The 27,935-nt window shown below is 41.8% G+C and overlaps 2 protein-coding genes and 1 pseudogene across 3 annotated transcripts in view; 1 reads left to right on the top strand and 2 right to left on the bottom strand.

Annotated features, from left to right (window-relative positions):
* cep164 (centrosomal protein 164) overlaps window positions 1-1,214 on the bottom strand; it is a 59,104-nt gene extending 57,890 nt beyond the window's left edge. Inside the window, exon 1 of the mRNA XM_080428998.1 lies at window positions 1,083-1,214. The gene's annotated coding sequence lies outside the window, so the exon portion shown is untranslated. The remainder of the gene's footprint in view (window positions 1-1,082) is intronic.
* A 13,193-nt stretch (window positions 1,215-14,407) lies between these two features.
* bace1 (beta-secretase 1) overlaps window positions 14,408-27,935 on the bottom strand; it is a gene marked incomplete at its 3' end in the record, with an annotated part of 15,218 nt that continues 1,690 nt past the window's right edge. The window contains exons 2-6 of the mRNA XM_080428032.1: window positions 25,068-25,202; window positions 23,425-23,526; window positions 22,642-22,791; window positions 18,916-19,087; window positions 14,408-14,649 (exon numbers count right to left, since the gene is read on the bottom strand). Of these exons, the coding sequence (XP_080284158.1) occupies window positions 14,408-14,649; window positions 18,916-19,087; window positions 22,642-22,791; window positions 23,425-23,526; window positions 25,068-25,202 (801 nt within the window). The remainder of the gene's footprint in view (window positions 14,650-18,915; window positions 19,088-22,641; window positions 22,792-23,424; window positions 23,527-25,067; window positions 25,203-27,935) is intronic.
* LOC308085190 (kelch domain-containing protein 3-like) lies at window positions 15,980-17,343 on the top strand (annotated as a pseudogene). The gene is made up of 2 exons: window positions 15,980-16,795; window positions 17,340-17,343. The product of its transcript is annotated as a kelch domain-containing protein 3-like (transcript).

Raw genomic sequence — 27,935 nt, 5'->3', positions numbered from 1 at the left:
CTGTTTGAAACAGTCTGTTTCCCAGACTGTGGGTCGGGACCCATCTTTGGGTCGTAGACCAGTTGTTAAAGGTAAATAATACAATTTTTTCCGTCTCCTACATTTAAATATATAAATATTATTTTTTAAAGTAAAAAAAAAAGAAAAACTTTTCATCAATTAAAAACAATTTGAACATTTTTCAAAAGTATTTCATAAATAAAATGAAAACAATTTCCATAAATAAAATAAATTAAAGCTGTTTAAGAAGAGGTGCAAATAAAAACGTGTGAGCTTGTAGATCTGCTTTTTTCACTAGTTTGGGTCCCGGGGCAAACGTCTCATTTCTCTTTTTGGGTCTTGGGGCTAAAAAGTTTGGGGACCAGAGGAATGTAAATCAAACTGGGGGTCCTTGAAATTAAAAAGATTAAGAAACACTGAATTAAACTATACAGGAACCCTGATCTACTCTGTAAAACCCTCAGCAGTTAGTGTAACTCAGAGAGTGTACACATGGAACCAAATGGACCCCTAGGGTCCATTTGGTTCCATGTGTACACTCTCAGAGTTACAACAACCAGTGTGAATGACGTGACAACTGTTGCATTTAATGTCCCATCATAAAAGGTTGTCACACACACAGACAGACAGACAGACAGACAGACAGACAGACAGACAGACAGACAGAGATAGAGATAGAGAGATAGACACACACACACACACACACACACACACACACACACACACACACACACACACACACACACACACACACACACACACACACACACACACACACACACACACACACACACACACACACACACACACACTATAAGCAGATTAAGTCTAGGTAATAGATGTTATAAGCTAGTAAGTCATTTAACAGTGAAGTTAAACCCTGAAGACAGTCAGACAATAAGGTTCATAACAACTAAAAACAAACATAATTTACAAATCCATTAGTAAATGATGTTCAGACTCAAAGTTCTGCTGGTTCTGTTTAGCATCTCATTAGCAGTTAGCTCTTCTTGTGTTTTTAGCTGTCAAAGCTCATATTAACAACATAAACAGTTCAGTAATACACTGTTTTATATACATACCAGGATGTTTAAAGTGTTGTCTGTCAGGAGCCTCAGATAGACTTTAATTCATGATGTTAGCACAGAGGGATTATAGAGCTAAAAGACCAGTAGCAACAACATCTCTAAGGACGCTTCACTGTTGGCTGATGCCACGCTGGAAGTGGTGACCTATCGAATTGTGTTGCGTGCAGAGGGCGCTGTTTGACGGGTGCATGGCGAAAATCCATCACTCATGGTGGAATTGATTGATTGAATAAAATACTTTATTAACAGTTTGCAAATAGCACAGTGATACGATTATACAAATGATGTTAAAAGGATAACTCAAAAAACCCTAAGAGGCTTGTTTACATTGTGGTCCTGTGTATCCAAGAAGTACGTCATTTACCACAACAATGGAGTGGTGTAAAGTAACTAAGTACATTTACTCAAGTACTGTACTTAGGTACAATTTTGAGGTACTTTTACTTTACAGGAGTATTTCCAATTATCAGTACTTTTTAATTTTACTCCACTACATCTCAGAAGAAAATATTGTACTTTTACTCTACTAAAATTATTTGAAAACTTTAGTTACTAGTTACTTTGCAGATATAAATTATTACATTATAAAACATTATACATTAACCACTTTAGCCCTATTTTATAGGCTATTTGCAAATAGCAGATCTACAAGCTCACAACGCGTCGCATCGAGACGCGTTGTGAGCTTGTAGATCTGCTATTTTCAAACATTTTAGTACTTTTACTTTTGGTACTTTAAGTACATTTTGATACCAATACTTTTGTACTTTTACCCAAGAAAATGTTTACTTAAGAGTATTTCTACATTGCAGTATTGATAATTTTACTTAAGTAAAATATTTTGAGTACTTTTTCCACCACTGCTTCACAAAACTGAAACGAACGTGCAGCTGCAGGATTGAAGGTAGACCTGTGTCACAGGATGTTACCTGAAATGCTGTGTAAGAGTAAAATCATGTTTAGATGCAGTATCATCAATATCAGTGACGAATCTGCTGCATCAGTCACTGAATGTGCTGCTCGTCTTGAGTCACATAATTCAATGGGGCACCAATTACGGCGTGACATGGTAAATGCTGTGTAAAGTCGCACTCTGATTGGCTGACAGTTCAGCACGACTGAAAATGTCCAGAGCCTTCTATTGGACGGATAATAAAGTTCAGTTCGAAAGTGTTAAATAGCTCTATATTGTGATAGTAATCATTAAGATGGGTTTCCTGTTTGTAAACATGAGAGGATGATGCGCGCGCAGTGGCGGGATGAGCCTGTAGAGGGCGCTATTACCCTAAAAATATCCTATACCCTATTACCCATAAAATAAATGGTCTTCACCAGGTTTAATGAAAGTAGATTAAATGATGCAGTTTGTAATATCTTCTTTACTCAATAAAAATGATTTGTCGGAAGTTGGATCTGTTTGTATATAATAGCAGCATTATGCCTATTATGCCTATAATAGCAGCATTATGCCTATCTAAATCCCGAAAATAACAATAGAGTGAATGGCGCTTCCGGTTCGTTCTCCCCCGCGCATGCGCAGATTGCGCACTCTGCTCTGTGATGACGTCGCTCGGAAACCCATCTAAAAGTGTTAAATAGCTTTATATTGTGATAGTAATCATTGCTATAGAGTGTTTGTTCAGTAACAGTGTTAAATAGCTCTATATTGTGATAGTAATCATTGCTATAGAGTGTTTGTTCAGTAACAGTGTTAGCTCTATATTGTGATAGTAATCATTAGAGTGTTTGTTCAGTAACAGTGTTAAATAGCTCTATTGTGATAGTAATCATTGCTATTAGAGTGTTTGTTCAGTAACAGTGTTAGCTCTATATTGTGATAGTAATCATTAATATAGAGTGTTTGTTCAGTAACAGTGTTAAATAGCTCTATATTGTGATAGTAATCATCGTAGTAGTAATCATAATGTATATATTAGTCTTAGTTTTAATCATCATAGCTTAGTTTTTATTCCGTTTTTATTTAGTTTTCGTCAATGAAGAAAGCTAGTCGACGAAAAAAAATCATCCTTTTAGTCGACGAAAGAGTGACGTGATATTAAACACGTTTATGGGAGGTCACTGAGAATATTCCATGATTTTTCAACAGTAAAATCGCTGTTTTTGCTGGCAAGGGGACAGTAGCCGATGTTTTAACTCTGGCAGTCAATGAGTTAAACAGCTACTGTAATAAATTGAAACATCAAATTCTTAACAATCTATATTTTTGGGGGGATCCATCTCTCAAACAACTCATATAGACACAGGGGAATGAATCAAATTCCGTTTCCCATACAGATTTTGTAAATACATGAATCGAATTCCAGAAACCTTTTAGCTTTTCACAGTGCCAAAACATGTGTAAAAAAATATCCTTCATAATGTGTCGTTATTCATCACAAACAGCAATCAAAGCTGCTAATTTGTTGCAGGTACCAAACAAGAATCATTCTTATTAATGTTTCCACTGTAAAACACAGATGCACAGTGTGGACTGCACTCAGGTGATCTGTGCTTTATGAATCTGTGCCAGTGAATCATCGTTTTTTTTGGTTGCTGTTGGTACTCAGGACCGGATTAACCCTTCGTGGTGCCCTGTGCTACGACCCGTTTCGGTGCCCCACGCACGGGACCGTTTTTGACAGCGGGGGGGAGGTGCAGCGTGGAAAATATGTACCGGCGCGTTTCACCGTTTTAGCGACCCTTTAGCAGCAGCTGCTTCTAAATTTCGACGCTTTTCGGCGATAGTTCTGTCTTCTTTCACTTTCACTTTCTCCACGCCGTTTGGTCTACGTTTTTCGCGGGTTATCAAAATGGCTGAATATGATATAACAAATAAAATAGATAAAAGCATAAATTATATATATATATATATATATATATATATATATATATATATATATATATATATATATATATATATATATATATATATATGTTTAAAAAAATGTTTGGGTGGGCAGAAAAACCAAATGGGTGGGCCCAGGCCTACCTATGCCCACCCGTGGCTACGCCCCTGAGTCTCCCTAAGCCAGCAGTTGGTCTCTGTGTCAAACACTCACATATTTGTCCCGATGATGGTGACAGAGTCACACCATGAAGCAGGTGGTGGAGTTCCTCTGATGTTAATCGCGCAGACCTTGCGTTTATCCGCTCTACACGACTTTTCCATTTGAAGCAGAAAACTGCTGGAGGCAGGAGCTGATCTTCCCCCTCTGTCCAATCGGGTGAGTCGAAGGCGGACCGTCCCAAGACTCAGGAAGCACCATGGTGCTCAAGGCCATAGATATATATAAAGGCTAGATGACTCACCCGCGCTGCTGGCCAATGGAGTATGACGTTGCCACATGGCGGCCATCTTGCGACAGTCATTCATAACATTATGTCTATGGTGCATGTACTTAATGTTATTTAAAAAAAAACATGATTATAATTATAAGTATGCAGTATCATAACTACATCTTTGGTGTTTACAAAACACCAAACCGTTTGAAAATCTGATGAAAATTGAGCACGCTATGGTTATTTCAAAGTACATGCACCATAGACATAATGTTATGAATGACTGTGGCAAGATGGCCGCGGTTGAGCTACGCTTGCGACGCCCCCTTGAGCCATCTAGCCTTTATATATATCTATGCTCAAGGTAGCAGGCTACGGGGAGGGTCCTGAAAGTGAGTGACAGGCACGCGCGTTGTGACTCCCGTTTTTTAGAATCCGCTGGCTGCAAAAAACTGTGGCCGCGCACAACCTGCGTTTAACGCTAGCCGACCATGTTTTGGTGGGAGCGTGCCCTCAGGTAGGAAACCTATTAAATATTAATAAAGTTCAGTGGTTATAAAGCTAGTTGGGCCAGTGCCCCCCCCCCCCTTTTAAGCCCCCCCCCCCCAACAGCACCCCACTGTCCCCCCGTCAAAAATATTGCTTACAGCGCCAGTATATATATCACTTACAGTACCTTTAAATAATCCCGTTCAACTTCCAATCCAGATTCATGACACATATAGGCTACAGAGGTGTTGCTTTGTCTTAGGTAGCACCAATTCTGAACTCAAGTTCAGGGTTTTTATTGTCACATTCACTTATAAAATGGCAGCAATGCAGGCAGTTCTTGTAAGTAACCTACTTAGAGCTAGCCTGGTTCCAGACGAATCTGCCATTGCAAAACAAATTGCCCTCAGCAGATTGGGTCTGCGTCAATATGCCGATGGCGGTTACTAACCCTATACCTAACCCTAACCCTAACCGCATGCGGAAGCCACGTAGTCGGAGTAATGGGATGACGGATTTATGGGCAGTCCCCGGCAGATTAGGTCTGGCCCTCTCAATAGAGATTTGATTTCTCTCCCTCCGAAGTTGTGAGGGGCAGGTTTATCACCAGAGGCATTTTTTTTTATTTGCCCCTCGGAAATGCAGGTTCCACACAGAGATTCCAGACTAATATCTACGCAGTGATATTAGTCTGGCCATGCTAGGCTAACTTAGAGCCTCCTGGAAACAAATAGAAATGAGATAAGATCAAATAGTCGTAGTAAATCAAAGTATAGCAAGTACGTGAACAGGGAGTAATACAGTAGTCTTTGACTAACTGTTTGAATCCTTGGCGAGTAGTACCTCCAAGTACCCCTATGTGTACACACGTGCCCACATTTGACAACCCCTGTTTTAAGGTATATATGATTGTGTTATACCAGTGGTTCTCAACCTTTTCAGGCCGCGAGCCCCCAAAATAATCATATTTGAACTGGGGACCGCCCAAAATAATCATATTTGAACTGGGGACCCGCTTCCACTGATAAATATTGTGAAAATAGCTGATCTACAAACTCAGCTATGTAGATCAGTTATTGTAAAATAGCTATGTAAATCAGCTATTTAAAATAGCTGATATACAAGCTCACAACGCCGGCGTTGTGAGCTTGTACTGTAGATGAGGTTTTTCTTCTTTTTTTTCCCGCCTCATTTTTACATTGACAATTTGACCAATGTTTGACCAGTTTTTATAGTATAGTTTGTTGATTACTTTTGATACAGTAATGGCCTTTTTTTATTTAATTAATTTTCTTCTAAGTATTAAAACGGTCTTAAAAGTCCTTAAATTGTCACTTTACTGTCATCTGGGGACCCCCCCAAAAAATCATGACCCTCAGGTTGACAACCACTGCTGTATAGGAAGTGACAGTTCATATGAATGGCCTGTAATTTCTGTTTTACCCCTGCTGGTGTCAGAAGAAATAACTCTCAATGCAAGCGGATGTTTTTTGCCAAACTTTAGACTTGATTTTATTACCTTAAACATTGTCATAAATACTATATGCTTCCAGTCGCTAGTTTAAAGGGATTAAAGGGACCCTTCAAGATGACTTTTTAAATCGATTTTCACCCCATGGAGACTTGAATTCATGGATATTGTTTTGTTTTTGTCCCATTCCTAAGCCAATAATTTGATGACCGGCGGCGGCTCAGGTAGACACAAAGAGTCAACTTTGAGTCTCCTACTGGAGACATTAGCATCTTTCCGCCGGTGATCAAATTATTGTCTTAGGAATACGACAAAAAAAAAGATCTCCATGAATTCAAGGCTTCATGTCGTGTGTAATTGATAGAAAACAAGTATTTTTTGGGGTGAACTATCCCTTTAAAGTCTTCTTTCAATCTGATATCTGTTTTGGTAAATTATGGTCCCATTTATTATTTATTTAAAAATTCCCCACCCCCGCTCTGGTCCCAACCAATAGCATTCATTTCCGAGTGCATAGGATATGACGCGATATGACGTGATATAGAAAGATGGCAGATTTGAAATTGCAAAATAACGGTCTGTAGAGTCTATGGGCGTAACTTTGTCCATTTCTTTTTTACAGTCTATGGTATAACCAAAGAAGAGTGCGTGCTACAGGTACAATAGATACTTTATTGTTTCAATAGATACTGCCAGTCAGTCTCTGACAGAAATATACAGTATTGAGTTTCATTTCTTTACAGTTTGCAGTGAGAGCAGAATAGATAACTGTCACTCAGAGATATGATACATATGGTGTTCTTTCATGTTGATATTATAGTATATTATATTATATAGGGCTGGTTTCATCATCTCTGTATACAGATGGTCCCCACTGAAAGACGCTAATAGTGAATTATAGGATGTTTACTTGTACTGTACTATACTTGTGAGGGCCAAATAATAATAATAATACATTTTATTTATAATGCACAAATCTCAAAGTGCAACAGTGTTTAAAAAAACATGGCATAAAACCAGCAAAGGAAACCAAACATTTACATGGGACCCAACTAGGCTAAAGTGTCAAATTAAAAACAAGGTAAAATCAGGGCAGGGATAGAGCTGTCACGATTACAGATTTAAGTTGACGATTAAATGTCACACAAATAATTGCAATTAACGATTTAATTGTGTTTTTGGCATTGAACGTTGGAACATATGATCTCTGTTTGGCCTTTTAAGGTTGATGTCCTCACAAGCATAGTAATAGAAAGAAGTGTGTGTGTGTGTGTGTGTGTGTGTGTGTGTGTGTGTGTGTGTGTGTGTGTGTGTGTGTGTGTGTGTGTGAAAGTAGCCCTATGAAGTGTTAAAATCATCAGTTGATGCAGCAGTTTAAAGCTGTGTGTGTGTGCGTGTGTGTGTGTGCGTGTGTGTGCGTGTGTTTGTTTGCGTGTGTGTGTGTGTGTGCGTGCGTACGTACATACGTACGCACGTACAAGAGTGCATATTGTGCACAGCGTTGTGCAAACAGAAGTTCATTGCACCAGTCATAATTATGTACAATAGATACATTGAAGCAATCGATAAAACAATAAAAAGTGACATCTGATTTGTATTCAGTAGTGTGTTTGTGTTTTTGCATCAATTACATAAAACTGCTCTTATCATAAATGCTATTATTAGAATCTGATAATAACTGATCAAATTAGTTTCTTCAGCCTTGCTTCTTATGAAGGATACAGGAAGAGCGGGCAGCTACACAATGTGTTAAATTGGCATTTTTTCCCCCAAAATGTAAAAAAAAAAAGAAGAAATGCTTTGGAAAATGATTCACCCTTCAACTTATTGTTTATGTCCATAATGACTGGTTAGCCACAGGTATTTGTAGCAGATTGTAGAAATATTATCCCTTAAATGTCAAAAGTTCAAGCGTGTTCAACTTCAAATCATGTATACTTTGCATTACTTCAGACCATTTCCCAAATTCATTTTTTTAAATTAACATTTTGGAAGAAAATGCTATTTTAACATTGAGGCACTGTGCCTACTCTTCCGGTTACCCTTTTGAATTGCTGGTATAAATGCAACATATTGTGATTTCAAACACGTCATTATCCATAGTCAATAACTGCATCTGTTTCACATCATCTTCCTACAGTGTCTTCAATGCATGTGCAACACCGCACCAGTGGTGGGAGGTCACTAAGTACATCTAACCAAATACTGTACAATTTTGAGGTACTTTTACTCTACCTGAGTATGTCCAATGTGTCAATACTTTATACTTCTACTCCACTACATCCCAGAGGCAAATATTGTACTTTTTTACTCGACTGCAATTATTTGAAAACTTTAGTTAGCAGCCAATTCGAAAAATAGCATTATTGTATCTCCAAGCTCAACGCTTGTGAGCTTGTAGATCTGCAATCTTTTCGAAAAAAGTCAGAAGCATTTGAGCACTTCTTTACTTTGGTACTGTAAAATACTTTTGCACTTTTACTCAAGTAAAGTTTTGAATGCAGGCCTTTTACTTGGAAAAAAAAGTATTTTGTGGTATACTGTTACTTTAACTTAAAAAAAGAGTACTTCTTCCACCACTGGCCTGCACATGGACACCCCCCACCAACACAATCATGTATATTCAACATTCATACAATCCACACAAACATTTACACATACAATTAGTCTCATTATCATGCGTCGACAAAGCATTCTGAGAGGATGTCAATATAGGAGACAATTTAAACCCCAAAAAGGTGTGACTTTATACCTTTTTAAAATGATCCATTTCATCCAGTCATTCCATCAGAGTTACAGACCCACAAGGATCCTACAACTCTAAAATCATTGGTTCTCAAAGTGGGGTCCGGGGACCGCCAGGGGTCCTTGGTGAGGGGGGGGGTGGTTCCAGGGGGTCCCCAGCAAAATTAGTTAATATAGCGTCACAATCATTTTAACCACTTTAACCATATTTTATACTTTGGCTATTCAAAAATAGCAGATCTGCAAGCTCGTGCCCCACGTGCCGTACTTCGTGCCGCGCTATGAGCTTGTATATCTGCTATTTTTGAAAAATCGTGAAGATTTGAAGTGACCTAGTATATGTCTGCAGACCCCCATCTGAAATAAAGATTTGCAAATGTATCAGATGGGGGTCTGCAGCCATATACGTATACACACACACACACACACACACACACACACACACACACACACACACACACACACACACACACACACACACACACACACACACACACACACACACACACACACACACACACACACACACACACACACACCTCAATTTGGGGTCCTTGGCACTAAAAAGTTTGAGAGCTACAACTGCTCTAAATCATCTCGCTGGGGACCCCTGGCACCCCCGCAACGACCGCCTGGGGGTCCCCGGACCCCAGGTTGAGAAACCAGTGCGTCATAGTGTACAGCAGTAATGTTTAGCTGCTACCATAATCCTTCCTTTACAGAACCCTGAGACTTCCTGAACATTCTCTTCATGTCTTCATTAAAGGCTATAATTAATACATGGTTGTACCGACAGACAGTGTGGCTCACTGGAAATAACTTCCAAACACATTTTTAGTCGACTTTTTGGGGCCGATTCGTTACCCGTTTCTCCCAATTTAGTCTTTATGCCTATTCCCTGATAGAAGCACACTTGTGTCATCTTGTCACTGCTGACACCTGCTGGGTGGTCTTGGTCTTGCAGTTCGTTCCCCTTCAGCCAATCAGCAGTTTGTTCACCACCACCAGAGCAATGTGACGCAAGGGGACTTTTGAAAGGGCCAGGCCGAAAATAGGTTGCTTTATTCGGATACATGCGTGTCACTGCCCGCCCCTGCCGGTTCTCTGTTTTTATTTTTTTTAAATAGGCTCTGTCAGGATTAATTGACCACATATATGAAGTTAAACTAAATGCTATCCGAAAAATATCTTAAAAGTAAATCCCGTGCCACAAAAAAGAAGTTTGAGAGCGTTTTGAAGTTTTAAAACAGAGAATAAAACAGTGGACAAAGTTTCAATGGCCGCCATAACATTTTCGTCGGCTGCACCCGGCTCCATTCGAATTCACTCGGGTTCCACCTGATTGGCCAACCTCCGCTGTCAATCACAGAACAATGAGTGAGGACGCTGATTGGAGAGTTCATGTTATGAACTCCGCAGAAACGCCCAGACAGGCTTGCAGGCCAGACTTCCGGAGGGAGGGGTTTACCAGGCTAGGTTCACATGGGATCGCCTGTTGCTTCTTTTCATCTGCCAGCCAGGGAGGAGTTTCACCCATATTTCCAGAGGCCCTAGTCTGGAGCCCTGTGGCACTCCGTATTTGGTAAAGACTGATGTCGTAATTGATGATGTAATAGTCAACACCGGCTCACCTGAAAAGCTGATTACACTGGGTGTGATGGGCATTCGTGGAGTGAAATATTTTAAGAGAAACAATCATTGCTCAGACAAATCCTCAAAACTTAACATCCAGCCTGTTTTCACACCACAGACATTTCCAGATTGTACACCATCTGGTTGAGTTCTTTCCAGACACCGCCGGCCATTTTCAGCGTTTCACACTTTCCCCACGTTTTATCGTCATTGTGCAGAAATGGCGTCTGTCAGTGTTGTCCTGTCTGAACAGCAGTTCATGTGTTCTATCTGTCTGGATGTGTTCACTGATCCAGTCACCGCTCCATGTGGACACAACTACTGCAGAACCTGTATCACACGTTACTGGGACACCGATGACCTGTGTCGGTGTCCACTGTGTCAGACAATCTTCAATAACAGACCAAATGTCTTTGTCAATACTTTGATTTCTGAGATGGTTCATCAGTTCAGGAATCACAAGTTGAAAGAAGAATATGAAGCAAAGACAGAGGCTGAAGTTCAGCAGATGATCCGGGAGAGACAAGTGAAGATTCAGGAGGTCAAACACTCAGTAGAGCTCAACAAGAAAGATGCAGACAGACAAAGAGCAGACAGTGTGCAGGTCTTCACTGCTCTGATCAGCTGTATTCAGATAATCCAGGCTGAGTTTATTGATGTGATTGAAGTGAAGCAGAAAACAACAGAGAAACAGGCTGAAGGCTTCATCAAAGAGCTGAAACAGGAAATCACTCAGTTAGAGAAGAGAAGCTCTGAGCTGAAGCAGCTCTCAGACACTGAAGACCACCTCCACCTCCTCCAGAACTTCACATCCATCAACACTCCTCCACCCATCAAGGACTGGACAAAGGTCAATGTCCATCCATCTTCATATGTGGGGACTGTGAGGACAGTTGTGGATCAGCTGGAGAAGACACTCAGTCAAGAGATGAAGAAGCTGTGGTGTACTGATCTGAGGAGGATCCAGCAATATGCAGTGGATGTGACTCTGGACCCTGATACAGCAAATCCCTACCTTATCCTGTCTGAGGATGGAAAACAAGTGAGTCATGGAAACGTAAAGAAGAATCTCCCAAACAACACAAAGAGATTCTCTGCAGGTGAATTCATCTTTGTCTTAGGAAAACAAAGCTTCTCCTCAGGAGGGTTTTACTATGAGGTTCAGGTAAAAGGGAAGACTGGTTGGGTTATAGGAGTGGTCAGAGAATCCATCAACAGGAAGGAATACATCGAACATTGCAACGGTTTCTGGACTATATGGTTTGAGAATGGAAAAGTCTACAAGGGGGCTGACCCTCCTGTCCTCCTCCCTGCAGGAGAGGAGGTCCAGAAAGTTGGAGTGTTTGTGGCTTACGAGGAGGGTCGGGTCTCCTTTTATGACGTGGAGGCCAGAGATCATATCTACTCCTTCACTGGCTGCACCTTCGCTGAGAAGCTCTGTCCATTCTTCTGTCCAGGTTTTAACAGTGGTGGTAAAAACTCTGCTCCTCTGATCATCAGGTGGTAAAAGAGTATTGGCTCTTTTAGGTCACAGGTCTCCGCCAGGCCGGGTTGCCAATCAAAACGGAATACGAAAGATCTGACTGATACAGAAATAATGTGTACCGATTTGTCTGAGTTTTGGACAAAACGTGTAGTAGTGGCCAGAAATGAGTTTTCAGAAGAAAAACGTAAAATGGTGGAAAAATTGAGCGAGGCACAAATGGGCGGGGCCTACGTGGGGAGTTGCATCATGACGCAAGGAATCCAGGGTGAAGAAAAACCTTGATTGTACGACCTACGGTTCGAGAGTTATAGTCCAAAACATCAATCGACCTGTTATAGCGCCACTTTGAGGCTGATTTGAAAGATTTTGGGGTGGCCATTAGATTTATGAGCATCAGTGGGGGGGGGGGTTCAACACAGGCACCTGGACCAACCTGTAGAGGTCACTACAAAGGCCCACTCCCACAAACACACCAACCGTGTTTGTTGGGACGCCCAGCCAAGCCAGATGCACCGTGGATTCAAACCCTTAAAATACCCATAGACTTAAAATAACTTAAAACTTTACCCCCCCCCCAAGATTGACGTTAGGTGCACAAATTCTGCGTGGTTAGCAACGAGCCACTTGCCAAAAAATAGTTTCCGGGGGAAATAGGTACGACGGAAGTCCCGCCCCTATAGACACTCTCTGCTTCAGGTCGTGACCAGGCTTTTCTCTTCGCAGATGAGTAAGGCTGGGAACGAGGCTACGAGCCACTGCACCGTGGGATCCAACGTATCCCTGTTTCGCTCCATGACGATCATTCACTTTCGGTGAGCAACACTGTCGTACTGCCAAGTAAAAATTAGACTTTACTCTAATTACATCATATTCCTTCTAAACCACCGTTTCTCAATGCAGGGTCCTGTAACTCTGAGAGTGTGCGAAGTGGAACCAAATGGAGCCTTTTACGGCTCCATTTGGTGCCATGTGTACACATGTTAAATAAACAGTGAGGATTTTACAGTGTAGATTGATGGTCTAAGTAATAGTTTAATCCAGTGATTCTCAACCGTTTTTTTTTTTCATTTCAAGGACCCCCAGTTTGAAATGCATCCACAGGCCCTCATTTGATAGTTTAGGGTTTTTTTTCCTCTGGGAAGGGAACCCAATCGACACCTGTATAATCCTCAATTAATTTAACACTGAGGATTTTGCGACGTCTGAGCTGCCCCCCGAACCTCACATTGAGAAACAGTTCTGAAACATTTTCCACGGCTAGCTTTGGATCAGCGTGGGTCCGTTAAATTGTTGCCAGCGTATAATCCATGGTTCCCCCTTGATCACATAATGAACCTTATCCCTTATGGCAGTGGTCCGATATTGATAAGACACCACGTACCACCATTTGATGCCATCTCTGAGACTGGGCCCCCCTTTCTATACACTGTAAAATGTGACCTCTACAAGTCTGTTTGGTTCCGTTTGTACACTCTCAGAGTTACAGACCCCTAAAGGTCCATTTTGGTTCCTAACTATCGATCATTTAGCATGGGGATCCCACTTTGAGAACCAATGTCTTATGGTGCAGCGATTAAACCTCCCCCACCCTAACCCCCACAGCACCCTTTGTTTTCCATGTCATCACCTCCCCACCCCACTAGGGCTGGTAGATTAATAAAAAATAAAAAAAACTATATTTTTATTTTTTATCATATTTTTTTTATTTGACAGGGTCAATGTATCAAGTTATAAAAACAAACTAAATATATGTTTTATTGGATCCGAGCACTTGATACATTGTTTGTTGTATTGTCCATGTCAAATAAACATAATAAAAATGTTATAATTTTTTATAATAATAATAATAATAATAATAATAATAACTAGAAAGTACTGTTCCTGAAGAAACAGTGTGGGATCGCTAAGAATGTTGATAGTATCAAACTAGAAAGTACTGTTCCTGATTAATTCTGTCTTACCTATTTATATTACATATTGTGATGTCACGTGAAGCTTGACCAATCCGAAAACGGGCGGAATAATAATAATAATAACTAATGAAGATAACATTAGTGTGATCGCTGAAGCGATCCCACAATAATAATATTCAAATATATTCAAATATCTGCCAATTTTTAAGACCAATATTTGAATATAATTTCTGAGGAATGTTACCAGCCCTCCACCCCACCCATCCATCCGCCCGCCCATCCGTCCGTCCGTGCCGCTCCGTGGTCATTTTAGGAGGGAGATGTCGTCGGCGAAGTCGCCGTGCGGGCGCAGGCAGCGGGCGAAGCGCCACTGGCACACCATAAGGCAGAGCGGCAGCATGAACAAGGCGCAGATGCCTGCCATGATGTAAGCGATGGTCATCAGCGTAGACTCGTCCGTCTGCGGGATGTTGTAGCCGCAATCCTCCAGGTCCACGCCGCCGTGGAACGGGCCCTCCACCGAGGCTGTGCGGAACTCGTCGTGCACTGGAGAGAGGGAGGGGGGGGGGTATATAGACAGCAGCAGTGTTAATTTCGATGACTAAAACTATTTAGAAAAAAAATGTTTTTATCCCACGATTTTGTAACCAATTTTTTCACCCAGTGCCAATTGCAATCCTGGGCGCCACTCTCCCCCTTCAGCCTAGGGAGAGCCCAGAACTGAGCTCATGCCTTCGGCGACTTAAAGTGTGACAAAAAATGTTGTCGACCAGTGGTGGAAAAAAGTACTCAAAAGTTTTACCTAAGTAAAAGTATCAATACTGCAATGTAGAAATACTCTGTTTACAATTAAAGAGTCCAAATTTACTTGAGTAAAAGTACAAATGTATTGGTATCAAAATGTACTTAAAGTACCAAAAGTAGAAAGTACTCATTATGCAGAAGATCCGACACAACATTGACAATATCTGTCTTCATCTCATCGTTAGCTCAGGGAGCAAACAGGAGGTTAGATGTCATACTGACGAACAAATCGACCAACGAACAAATGATCCTGCCTGGAATCCAGACTGATTTGCTATGTTTATTCTTTTCTCACTCTACTCAGTCTGGCCAGGGTCCTATTTGACTCGAGTTTTACATAGGAAAACACTGGTTCCGCCCACCCCCCCCAAAGAAAAACAGACCAATCAGAAGCCATGGGCAGTGTCACGTCGCGCCCCTTTGAAATAGGAGGCTTACCAGACACAAGTCTCCGCCAGCAGACCCGTGCTATTTTAATAGCACGGGTCGTCTTGGTAGAACGGGTCGTCTTGGTAGAATGCGCGTGGTTTTTCAGAGGGACACACACACGCACGGACGGGTGATTTGTACTGGAAGGTACTGTTCCAATCAAGACTGATTGATCCTGTCTTACCTCACTTCAAAAAACAAATATGGGTTTTTGAAGTGACACACCTATTTATAGGATTTTATTTCGTCATGTGTCCCTCTAGCCAATCAAAGGCATTGGTGTCAACATATTGACACGTGTCACGTGGAGCTTGACCAATGTTAGCTTGGCTAGGAGGGAGGTGAACACACGGCGGGACGAAGCGAAAACATTCGTCCCGCCTCCGGCGGAGACAATAAACTCAAAACGTAGCAATCAGTCTGGATTCCAGGCTAGTTGTTGCCAACTTATTCTACATAATGACGTCATAATGCAATAACATCACACTGTCATCACAGCCGTGCAATTGTCCTTTAAAAGTAGTTGTCAAATAAACAAAACATCATTTAGCAGCATTTAGCGAGACAACTATCATTTTATCAATTGACACCTGGTAATTATTGTAGTTTGTGACACTGTTTGATGGTGGTGCATGTGTGTGAAATGTTACGCTGGACGGTACATCTGAGAGGAGGACCGAAGAGATACCATGCTGCTGTCGCAGTAAGAAACAAGGTGTACTGCTTTGGAGGGGAAGAGAACAACAGTGATCGGATTGAAGTTCACATCTTTAACACAGTGTCTTTACTCTGTATGAAGTTGCCTCCAGTGACAACTGGAAAAGGAGAGCGCCCCCTTGAGGTTCCCTTCGGGCGCATGGGCCACACAGCTGTGCTCATAGAAAATATCTACATGTGGGGAGGGACTCCTTACTGCAACGTGCTTTATGCATTTGATGTCGACACTCATAGATGGTTGAAGCCAAGGGTTTCTGGAACTGTTCCAGAGGCGAGGAGCAACCACTCAGCCTGTGTGTTGGAGAAGATCATGTATGTCCATGGAGGAATAACCAAGCTGACTGGACACACTAATGACATCTAAGTTGGACACCACCACCATGGTCTGGTCTTTAATTAACACCGGAGGCACACCACCACCGGTTTCAGAAAATCACTCTGCCACCATCATCGGGACAAAGATGTTTGTATTTGGGGGCTATGGGGGTTATTGGTACCAGGAGGGGGTCTACAACAATAAGGTCAGAGTGTTTGACACGGAGACCAACAGCTGGCTGAGCACTCCTTTCGCACACCCTCTCCCAGAACGACGCCATGGTCATTCAGCCTTTGTCTACAATAGAGAGATGTACATATATGGTGGCCGCAACAGGACCCAGTACTTAAATGATCTGTGGAAATTCAACCCAGTGACCTTCTCCTGGACAAAGGTTGAACTCAAGGGGAAAGGCCCTTCTCAGAGGTATAGGCAGTGCTGTTGCATGGTGGGAGATCGTATCATCCTCTTTGGAGGATACAAAGTATTAGTATACCAATATGATCTGTACATCTTAGATTTAAGTCCAACACTGAAGACACTATGCAAGCTAGCAGTTATTCCGGTAGGAGACTCAGAGTTGACGCTTTGTGTCTCCTACCGGAACGCTACCGGTCATCAAATTATCGGCTTAGGAATGCGACAAAAACTAAAAAATCTCCATGAATTCAAGTTTCCATGGGGTGACTAATCCATAGAAAAAAAGTCATTTTGGGGGTGAACTATCCCTTTAAGTGGTTAACCGGACTAATTGATTCAAATTGTTTCATGTCGATTCATTGATACACCGTATAAGAAATAGAAAATACAGAAAACAGCTTCTTGATTATTCGATTAACCGACATGAGGTGTCATTTGGTGTTTTCAGCAGTTTACGATAGAGGGCGCTCTTCCGCAACCTTTGAGTGTACCTGGGACTCCTGAAGAAGAATACACCCGGAATGGCCTCTAAGTTCTCTATACACATTAGATGATGATGTGATCTAAACACATTCCAGCTCATCTAATGTTATCAGATTTGTAAAAATACGTTTATCACCGATTTATTTTCCCAGATTGCGTTTTTGGTGAAAACAAGCTATATTCAACTGCCGATAACTAAAGAACAGAAGATCGCGGTTACAATATATATAAATAAAAAATCATGAACATTTGTGCAAATCTTTTAATATATATAGTGCAAACATTTTTAACTCTGTTACAACTTCTGGGGGGGTCCCTGGAACAAAACATTTTGAGATGGGGGGTCCACGGCCAAATACATATAATTTTTGAGAACCACTGATATTATATAGCAACATACGTTTTTTTTAAACGTATGGATTTAGAAGACATTTGTAGAATCCCCCCAGAAGCAAAGATTTGAGTTACAAATGTTCGCTTTATATATTAAATATATATTCAAAGATTTGCGCTCATAGCGGTGCCGCGCTATGATCTTGTAGATCTGCTATTTTTGAATAGCCCAAAGATATCTAAAAATGACAGATGCGTTCCCGGTTTGAATGGGTTAAGGTGATGAGAGGTTCTAAAAGTTGAAACCAAATAAGACATTTTCGATGAATTGCCCACCTTCTCTCCAACCCTTCCTCCCCCCTTCCTCCTCCTCCCTCTCCTCCTCCTCCTCCTCACCGTCAGAGGTGGACAAAGTACTCGACCCCAGTACTTGAGTAAGAGTACAGATACTCCTCGTCAAATTTACTCCATTACAAGTCAAAGTAACTCAGTCAAAATGTTACTCAAGTAAGAGTAAAAATATTTTACTCTTTAAATATACTTAAAGAGGTGGTGCCATGGTTTTGCACTTTTTCTGTTTTTCATGTGTCTATGAGGTTGATAGAACTTCATTAAGCCCCCTTGTGGTGTTTTTATGGCGTTTTATGTCTTCTCTGACTATTTTGAGTTTCTTCCTGGAGGCTGAAACCTTGAGGGTCAAACGTGCCAATAGAAAAACAGCACTTTAATGACACAGTAAAATTATACCCTCCCCCTCATTATCATAACACAACAGGTGTGGGCATGAGGAGGAGGAGGGACTAGGACAGGTGGGTGGTGCTAAGGTGGTGGAGGAGGTGCTAAGGTGAGAACCAGGTATACTGGAGGCGTGTCCACATAAAACATAATTTTAACACTTTCTGTACACTTTTTTTAAAACAATCTTCCTCCTAGTATAACCATAATACCTGATGATTATGTTTTAGGGGGGGAAAAAATCACGGCACCCCGTCTTTAAGTACTCAAAAGTATATGCTTTTAAAAAGACTTTAAGCACAAGCAAAAGTAAAAGTGGAAGTAAACGGAAGCCAGAAACACGACGCATTTTAGGGAAGAAAAAAAAGAAACACCCAACCTAAAAGTACTTTACAGCCTTCCTAGAAATGTACTCGAGTAAAAGTAAAATATTTGTCTTGGAAATGTACTCAAGTAAGAGTAATAAGTATTAAAAAAATTCTTATACTCAAGTAAAGTACAGATCATCAGAATATGTTCTTAAGTACAGTACTCAAGTACATTTACTCCGTTAACTGTCCACCAGCACTGCTCACCGTGACAGGTGCTGACGGCGAAGCCGATGCGTTTCCTGTGGCGGTCGAAGAGCACGTAGAAGCCCTCCATGATGACGGCGCCCATGACGGTGCCGGTGCTGGACTGGGACACGGCGAACTTGTAGCAGTCCTCCTGGGCCGAGGCCACGTCTTCTACGGGACGCAGGTACTGCTGCATGGGGGGAGGGGGGGAGGGGGGGAGGGGGGGGAGGGGGGTTAGAACTGAGAGGCCACGTCTTCTACGGGACGCAGGTACTGCTGCATGGGGGGACGCCAGAAGGACTGTTAGAACTTAAAGGGATATTTCACTTTCAAAAAAACTTTGGGTCATTTTATCGTCTACTCAGGCTTTTGTTTACCCCCCCAGACCGTTTTTAAGTTTTCTTTCCCAAAACATTTTTTTGCAAATTTCCACAAGAGGGCGCTTAGAACTTAGAGGCCATGTCCTCTACGGGACGCAGGTACTTCTGCATGGGGGGAGGGGGAGGGGGACAGAGGGTTAGAACTTACGGTGCGTTTTAACAGCGGGCGATCAGCGGGCGATCAGGATAGTATTTTCCGGAAGTGCATTATATGTCTATGAGAGCCGGCGACTACTGGCGATAGGGCGAAGTGGGCGGGGGGGCGATGAAAGATGGATTTTCTTTATCTTTTGGACGATGTCGCCCGGGATCGCCCGAGAGTCGCCCGCTGTTAAAACGTACTGTTAGAGGCCACGTCCTCTACTGGACGCAGGTACTGCTGCATGGGGGAGGGGGGGGGGTAGGTTAGAACTTAGAGAACACATCCTCTACTGGATGCAGGTACTGCTGCATGGGGGAGGGGGGACCGGGGGTTAGAAGTACACATAGCTTTTCTCACTCTTTCTGATTTGGTAGGTTTAAAAGAACACATTAACTCATTCACTGCCAATGAACGCCCACACCGCCAATTTTTGACGTGTTTGACGTGTTTTGGAGGTTTCAGTTTACGATAGATGGCGCTGTTCACCAACCTATGAGTGATCCTATGACTTCCGGACAAGAGTACACCCGGAAATAACGTGATCACAACAAACCCAGCCCTGTCCGATATAATGGTAAAGGATTTAGAAAAATAAAAATGTCTCTGCTTTCTTGTTTCTTTTTCTTTTTGGCAAGAACAAGATATATTCAACAGCCAATAACTAAAGAACGGAGGGTTGCGGTGACACACATTTTCCCCCCGATGGAAGCAGAGAAAGCAGAGACACTCCTCCGTCTTTTGCGACACTCGGCGCGTCGATCGTCCTGGAACTAAATATTCTGTGGCTCTTGAAAGGTTAGTAAAAATGCTCAAAAACGCTGGCAAGGGCTGATTTATTTACTCCGGCAGTCAATGAGTTGAAAACATGCTTCTTAAAAAGAAAGAACGTCAAGGATCAAAAATAAAACACAATAAAGTCAGAAATGTATTTCCATTGTAGCCTTTTGCAGTGACAAACCAACAACAGACAACTGTTAACACTTAGAGTAACCCAGGACAATGGACAGGGTCATTTATTACGTTATATAAACGAGTCGACATAAAAGACTCTGCAACGCTCTGCAAGGCCGGCAAGGACACTCACCACTAGGCCTGTCACACTTATTACATAACTGTCTAATCGCAATAATTTGAGATAATCACAACTATTTATCGCATAATCGTTTCCATGTTGAAAGATTTTCAAACATTTTCAAATATAAAATAAAGCTGAAATAGCTGATCTGCAAGCTTACAACACGTCACAATTTCTGTTTAAAAAAAAAAATCTATCTATACATTAGGAAAAAGTCCCAGTTTCCGACGCCACTGATTTCATTGTTTCGGGATAAACACAACAACAACATATCACATATCACAACAACACTAGCCACAACGTGCACGATTCATTTACGCATTGCGTAGTCTACTTTTCATTGCTCACTACACATTTGCCTCCTCGGAGCATGATTAATTTCGTCCAACACAAACTCACCACAGCGACCACAGCGTACGGGGAAACCCTTTAGCACCGTTTAGCGTGATGCACAGCCGAGCAAAAACGAAGCGGCGGCCATTGAAATGTCTCCATCTCCAAAACAAAAAAAGACACAAGCCCTTCAACCCCCGCTGTTGCTTTCGCTTTCGTTTTGCGTGTCGAAACACACACCGCTGTTGCAATGAACGTCTACACGCTGTACTGTCGACTTACAACCGTGCCTGTGCCTCTGCCTGTCTGCAACGGACCAGCCACCCAGCCACAGGGTTGCCAGGTTTGGCGCCTGCCTGTCTGCAACGGAGCAGCGACCAAGGCACAGGGTTGCCAGGTTTGGCGCGACTAACAAGCAATGCACACACAATTCGTTTGCTTCTTGCACTTCGCCTTCGTTCTCCGATGTGCGGGCCAGGCTACTAGAGCCCCGTGCGTGTGCCGTATTTTTATAACAAAGAAAAACAGAAATAGCTGATCTACAGTACAAGCTTACAAAACGTCACTTTGTGACGCGTTGTAAGCTTGTAGATCAGCTATTTCAGCTTTTGTTTACATGACAAAATGATTAAACATGTCAATAAGTTCTTTGTATATTTTTGTTATTTGTCATATCTGCCAGTGCAATTTATGATTACGAAACCTAAAAGGCTTCATATGTTCCAGTGGCCAAACACAATTAAATCGTTAATCACAATTATTTGAGTGACAATTAATCGTCAACTTAAATCTGTAACTCACCACCCCGGCCACAATCTGTTAACTCTGCTACTACGACCGCGGCCAGGAGAGGAGCTCTATATTGCAGTGTCAAGGGCAATGAACCACTTCTATTCTGCACTGCAGTACAGTATGTGCCTATGTATATAGGCAAATAGAGCACCAATATGGGGTGTAAAGTAACTAAGTACATTTACTCAAATACTGTACTTTTGAGGTATTTTTTACTTTACTGGAGTATTTCCAATGTTCAGTACTTCTGCTCCACTACACCTCAGAGACAAATATATTAGTAGACAAATATACTAGCAGATCTACAAGCTCACAATGCGTCGCAATGCGACGCATTGTGAGCTTGTAGATCTGCTATTTTCAAACGTTTTTTAATAAATTGTATACATTTGAAAACTGTATATTCTGCATAATGAGTACTTTCTACTTTTGGTACTTTAAGTACATTTTGATACCAATACTTTTGTGCTTTTACTCAAGTAAATTTCGAATTCCGGAATTCTACTTGTAACAGATTGTTTCTACATTGCAGTATTGATACTTTTACTTAAGTAAAAAAATGTAGTACTTTTTTCCTCCACTGTAGAGCACATAGCTCCGGGCAGAGCCATTCAAATAGAGTTGCATCACATCCATCCACTTCTTCGTGCCAGGTCTTCTACATAGCCTTTAGGCGAATAGTGACAAAGCCCTAAACCGGAATGCACTGGAGTCTATGATTAGGGGTGCACAGAACTGGTGCGCAGACGTCGTCAAAATGCATGCTGCGCGGCATATCAAGCGAAGGGAGGCGCTCTTGCGTACGAACAGCTGGGACCGCTGGGACAGGAAATTACTTTCTGAAGCCACACATTCACAGTGAAGCACGCGTCCGCCCCATTCGCGCCCCATACACACCCATGGGCGGAGGGGGAGGACGCATGCTACACGTGAATGTGTGAGTGTGGCCGGCGCCGTTTCTGCCCCCTCATTGGCGGAACTCTCTAATACAAGGCTCTGGCTCCTAGGTAAATGTAGGTTACCTGAGGCAGGATGGAGATCCTGAAGGACTGGTTGCGGTTCTCGCTCATCAGGTAGAGGGAGATGACGGGGAAGATGTGCCAGGGCGTGGTGCCAGCCTGCCAGCACACCAGCTGCTCCCCCAGCCAGAAACCTGAGGGAAACTGCTCCGTCTGACAGGACCCCGCACGCACACACACGCACACACACACGCGCACACACACACACACACACACACACACACACACACACACACACACACACACACACACACACACACACACACACACACACACACACACACACACACACACACACACACACACACACACACACACACACTTAGTACTTTAAGTATATTTTGATGCCAATACTTTTGTACTTTAACTCAAGCAAATTTTGATTACCGGACTTTTACCTGTAACATAGTATTGCTACATTGCAGTATTGATACTTTTACTTACTTACTTACTTAATCACATTAAGTAAAAAAGTTTGAGTACTTTTTCCACCACTGGCTGTAGCTGAGTGCCCATGTCGAAGTGTCCATGAGCAAGACACTTAACTCCTAACTGCTCCCTGGGGGCTGTATCAATAGCACCCACTGCTCCTCGTAGGATAGATGAACCACATGAACCCATAGCTACTGTAGCACTTTTCCTTGTCACTGAGTATTTCTACATTGCAGTATTGATACTTTTACTTAAGTAAAACATGAGAGTACTTTTTCGACAACTGCATCGGCGACATAGATTTATAAATACGGTACGGTGAAGAGAGAGACGGGGCAAGCGACGAAGACTCACCGAGGAGGCAGCCTCGATGGCCTTCACGGCGGCCTGGAACACTTTCCTGGGCAGACGTAGGTTGGTGGTCCCACTGTCCACGATGCTCTTATCATAGTTATACTGTAAAATAATAAATAACACATGTGTGTTACTGTTATCACTGTCCACGATGCTCTTATCATACTTATACTGTAAAAAAAATAACACATGTTTATTACTGTTATTGATTGAATATTTTATTAGGCAGAAATGTAAAAACAAGTACAGTCAAACACTTTGTCTAAAAGGTACGTCCAAAAAAAGTCCTTGTGGTCTTGTTTCCATTGGGGTCCTTGGTATTCAATTCATAAACATATAAAGTAGCACCAAACAGTTCAATATCAGCGATCTACATTTATTGAGGGATGGGGTCAGGCTGTTCCACACCTGGGTTGCAGTGCTGTAGAAGGAGAATTTACCCATGTTTGTTTTATGGGTGGGTGGTACCAGATCGTTGTTTACGCTCCCTCTAGTATTGTGGCTGTGGGTGTCGCTAACTTTTTTGAGGTATTTAGTCAGATATGCGGGTATAGAGGGCATTGACGGCAAAGTCGCATCACTGTCCACAATGCTCTTATCATAATTATACTGTATGTAGACACAACAATACGATTTACAGTTACAATTTAGGCATTTAGCAGGCACTCTTACCCAGAGCCACTTACAAGTGTTTATTGAACTCTAGTCAATAAACAACAAGTAGAATAAATCACATAAAGTGCAGAGAGAACCGTGTAGGGCCTCAGTGAAACTAGGATGCCAGCTAAACAATTTGATTTGATTCATTTATTCGCACGATAAAAACTGTATAAAGGTAACATTATTAAAACACAGAAATAAGTGCAGGTGAGAAAGGAAACCCATATACTGTAGGGCTTATACAAGATTCTCACCTAAAATAATGAACAAGCAGCAAGTTAAACATCAAACATAAGACACGACAAGTACCTTGTGTGCAGTTGAATGTGTGGGTGCGTGCATGTGTCTGTGTGTTGAGTTCGCGTGCGTGTGTGCACGTGTCTGCACATGTGTGTCTGGCTATGAGTGGTACGGCTCAGTGCTGATTTCGACGACTAAAACTATGACAAAATGTTCATAGACTACCTTTTTCACTGACGAAAACTAGACTTTGTTGACAATTTCGTCAACAAATAAAAACTAGACTAAAATGTTAGTGAGGGACGAGTGGAGAAGAGATCCAGTAGAACTAAAAGACGAGTCATTTTATGTTGCACTCTGAAAATAGCAGATCTACAAGCTCACAACGCGTCGCAGCACGACGTGTTGTGAGCTTGTAGATCTGCTATTTTCAGCATGCAACCAAGTGTAAAATCAGCCATTATGACGCCATCAACGCACCACCAAAATACATTTTAGTCGACTAAATCAACTGTAGATTTAGTCGACTATAACCTTATGATATTTAGTCGACTAAAGCTAGACTAACAGTAAAACGTTTCAGATGACTAAAATATGACTATAACTAAATGGAATTTGATTCAAAAGACTATGGCTAAAACTAAATTAAAGTTTGCTGTCAAAATCAACACTGCTTAGTGCGGCTGAAGGAAGGATGGAGATTGTCGGCTTGTCTAGTGAAGGAGAATATAAACTAGATGTACCTCTTTACAGTCCATGTTGAGGTCCTGTCCGTTGACCTCGATGCGCACAATGATGACCTCATAGTACCACTCCCTGCGGATGGGCGTGTACCAAAGCTCTCCCACGTAGAGTGACGGGTCCACTCCTCCAATGATCTGAGAGCACAGGGAAGGAGGGGGCGGGACACTGATGAACAAATACTGACACCATAGATATAGAAACCTAGATACCTCATTGGCCTGATGGCCATTGCAGTTCATTGGAGCGACCTGTATCGCGGCCGCCATTTTGGAGAAGGCAAGCTTCCTGACTACTGACCAATCACAGCGTGTCTTTTCCGGACTTGTCAGAATCTAGTATAAATAATAGTATAAAAATAATAATAGTATAAAAGTATGAAAATATCCCGTTATATATATATACAACTAGATTCTGCCAAGTCCCGGAAAAGACGTGCTGTGATTGGCCAGTAGTCAGGAAGCTTGCCTTCTCCAAAAATGGCGCCCGAGATACAGACGCCTCAGAGCCGGAGGAGGCGTCTACCTTTATATGTCTATGAGGGCACGGGCCGGTCGGCTGAGACTGATTGGCTGAGACCAAGGGGCCAGCCTGAGATTTTTACATTGACGCCAACACGGAAGAGACAGTTGATATGAATGGCCTGTAGTTTCGCTGTTTTACCCCTGCGGGTGTCAGAAATAATTAATTTTAACGCAAGCGGATGGGTTTTTGACAAACTTTAGAATAGATTTTCTTACCTTAACTCTTTGACTGCGGACGACGCGATAACGCGTCAAGTGCTACTTTGTCCAGTTGGCCGTCGACGCGCTGGACGCGCTGGACGCGCGTTCATTGTTTAATCTCTGATTGCGCTATGCTGCTTAATATTCAATGTTATTCTCGAGTTCCACTTACTTCACGGACATCTGCATCCGGTTTCATGACCTGGATTCCGTTTCCGGTTTTTGATTATTTTCCCCAGTCATTTTCGTCCAAAATAGGTAAATAAACGGTCTTTCACACGGTATAACGGACAAACGGACAGTTTCTCTTCTATAATCTATGGTCTGGGTGACGATCAGTCATCGCCGTCGTGCATCACATCGTAATTTTGGCGATCAAAACAATCTGGGACGACGTCACTTCCGTTTTCATGTTTTTCCTTGTCTAATCTATCAAGAAGGGTGAGAGAGTCCCAACGACCTGATCAAGCAGTCATGTGCTGCTCTCTGGTGGCGGATTTGTGCTGGGTCTTTATATTATGTGCCCTTAAATTATTTTCATGAGAAAAATTCAAAATATAAAAATAAAAAAACACGAAAATTGCTGGCACTGGGGGAGTACTTTATGAAAATACTCTGGCAGTCAAAGAGTTAATAAAAATGGTCATAGATACTATATGCTTCCAGTCGCTAGTTTAAAGTCTCCTTTCAATCATCATGATATGCATTTTGGTAAACTATGGTCCCATTTATTTTACAATTGTCGATAAAGTAGGTTATGCTCTGGGTGGGGCGGGATGATTTGATTGACAAGCTACACAACCAATAGCATTCATTCCCCGCCCCCGCTTTTGATTGACAAGCTACCCAACAAATATTGGTCTGGTTTCATTCTGCAGGATATGACGCGATATTTAAAGATGGCGGATTGCACACAGCTGAACAATCCGCTTCATTTACGGTCTGTAGAGTCTAGGGGCGTAACACCCTCTGTTTAACTAGGACATTTCACTAAAAGGTCAAACAAGATATGACTCACTCATATTATACCAGGTTGCTCTCTCCAGCGTCCCTGCACGGAACCAAATGGACCCGTGGTCCTGTACCCTTTTGCTCGCGGACTAACAAAAACGGCCAAAATGGCAGTAAATAGTAAATAGTTTATGAACGGAGCTAAATCAGTTTGTGTGCCTCAGTAAAGGCTTGTGTGCGTTGTCCTGTTTTTTCTGGGTCGCTGTTGGAGGCAGCGCTGTGTGTGTATGAGGAGTCAATAGTTTGTTTGGTGGCGACGACCACACTTTTTTTTCACGCAACAGCGTCACAGACCATAGAGATACATACAGTGGCCGAACACAGTATTGTGGGTCGTCTTTAGATCCCATATTCTGAGAGGACATTGAGCCCTCATTGGCTAAATGACCAGCCAATGAGGAAAAGGTCACACAAAAGTCAGGACTAGCAAACAAAAGTCAGGACTAGCAAACAAAAGTCAGGAATAGCAAACAAAAGTCAGGACTAGCAAACAAAAGTCAGGAATAGCAAACAAAAGTCAGGACTAGCAAACAAAAATTACACAAAAACAATGTATAAGACTGGCCAAAAGCAAAGTTCAAAAAAATAGGATTAAACACTTGAGGGCTAAACTTTGTGTCTTACTTTACTGGAGTGTAATGATATGCTTAGCCATGGCTGAGCAGTCAATGTGGTCAGACTTCAACACATTACACTGGAGTATTTCCAATTTTCAGTATTTTTACTTCTACTCCACTACACCTCAGAGGGCAAATATTGTACTTTTACTCCACTACAATTATTTGAAAACTTTAGTTACTAGTTACTTTGTAGATTTTGATAATTATTACAAAACATACATTACTCACTTTAGCCTTATATACATTTCGGCCATTTGAAAACATATATACATATATAGCCGATCGCGATGCATTGTGAGCTTGTAGATCTGCTATTTTCAAAAGATTTGAATACATTTGAAAACTTGTACTTTACTTTTACTTTATGTACTTTTACTTTATGTACTTTAAGTACATTTTGATAGCAATACTTTTGTACTTTTACACAAGGATTTTTTTTATTCCAGACTTTACTTGTAACAGAGTATTTTTATATTTAAGTATTGATACTTTTACTTAAGTAAAATGTTTTAGT

This window comes from Gymnoscopelus braueri (assembly GCF_963280865.1).
Source record: "Gymnoscopelus braueri genome assembly, chromosome: 5".
NCBI classification, from domain to species: Eukaryota; Metazoa; Chordata; class Actinopteri; order Myctophiformes; family Myctophidae; genus Gymnoscopelus; species Gymnoscopelus braueri.
This window is presented reverse-complemented; position numbering and strand designations above follow the sequence as displayed.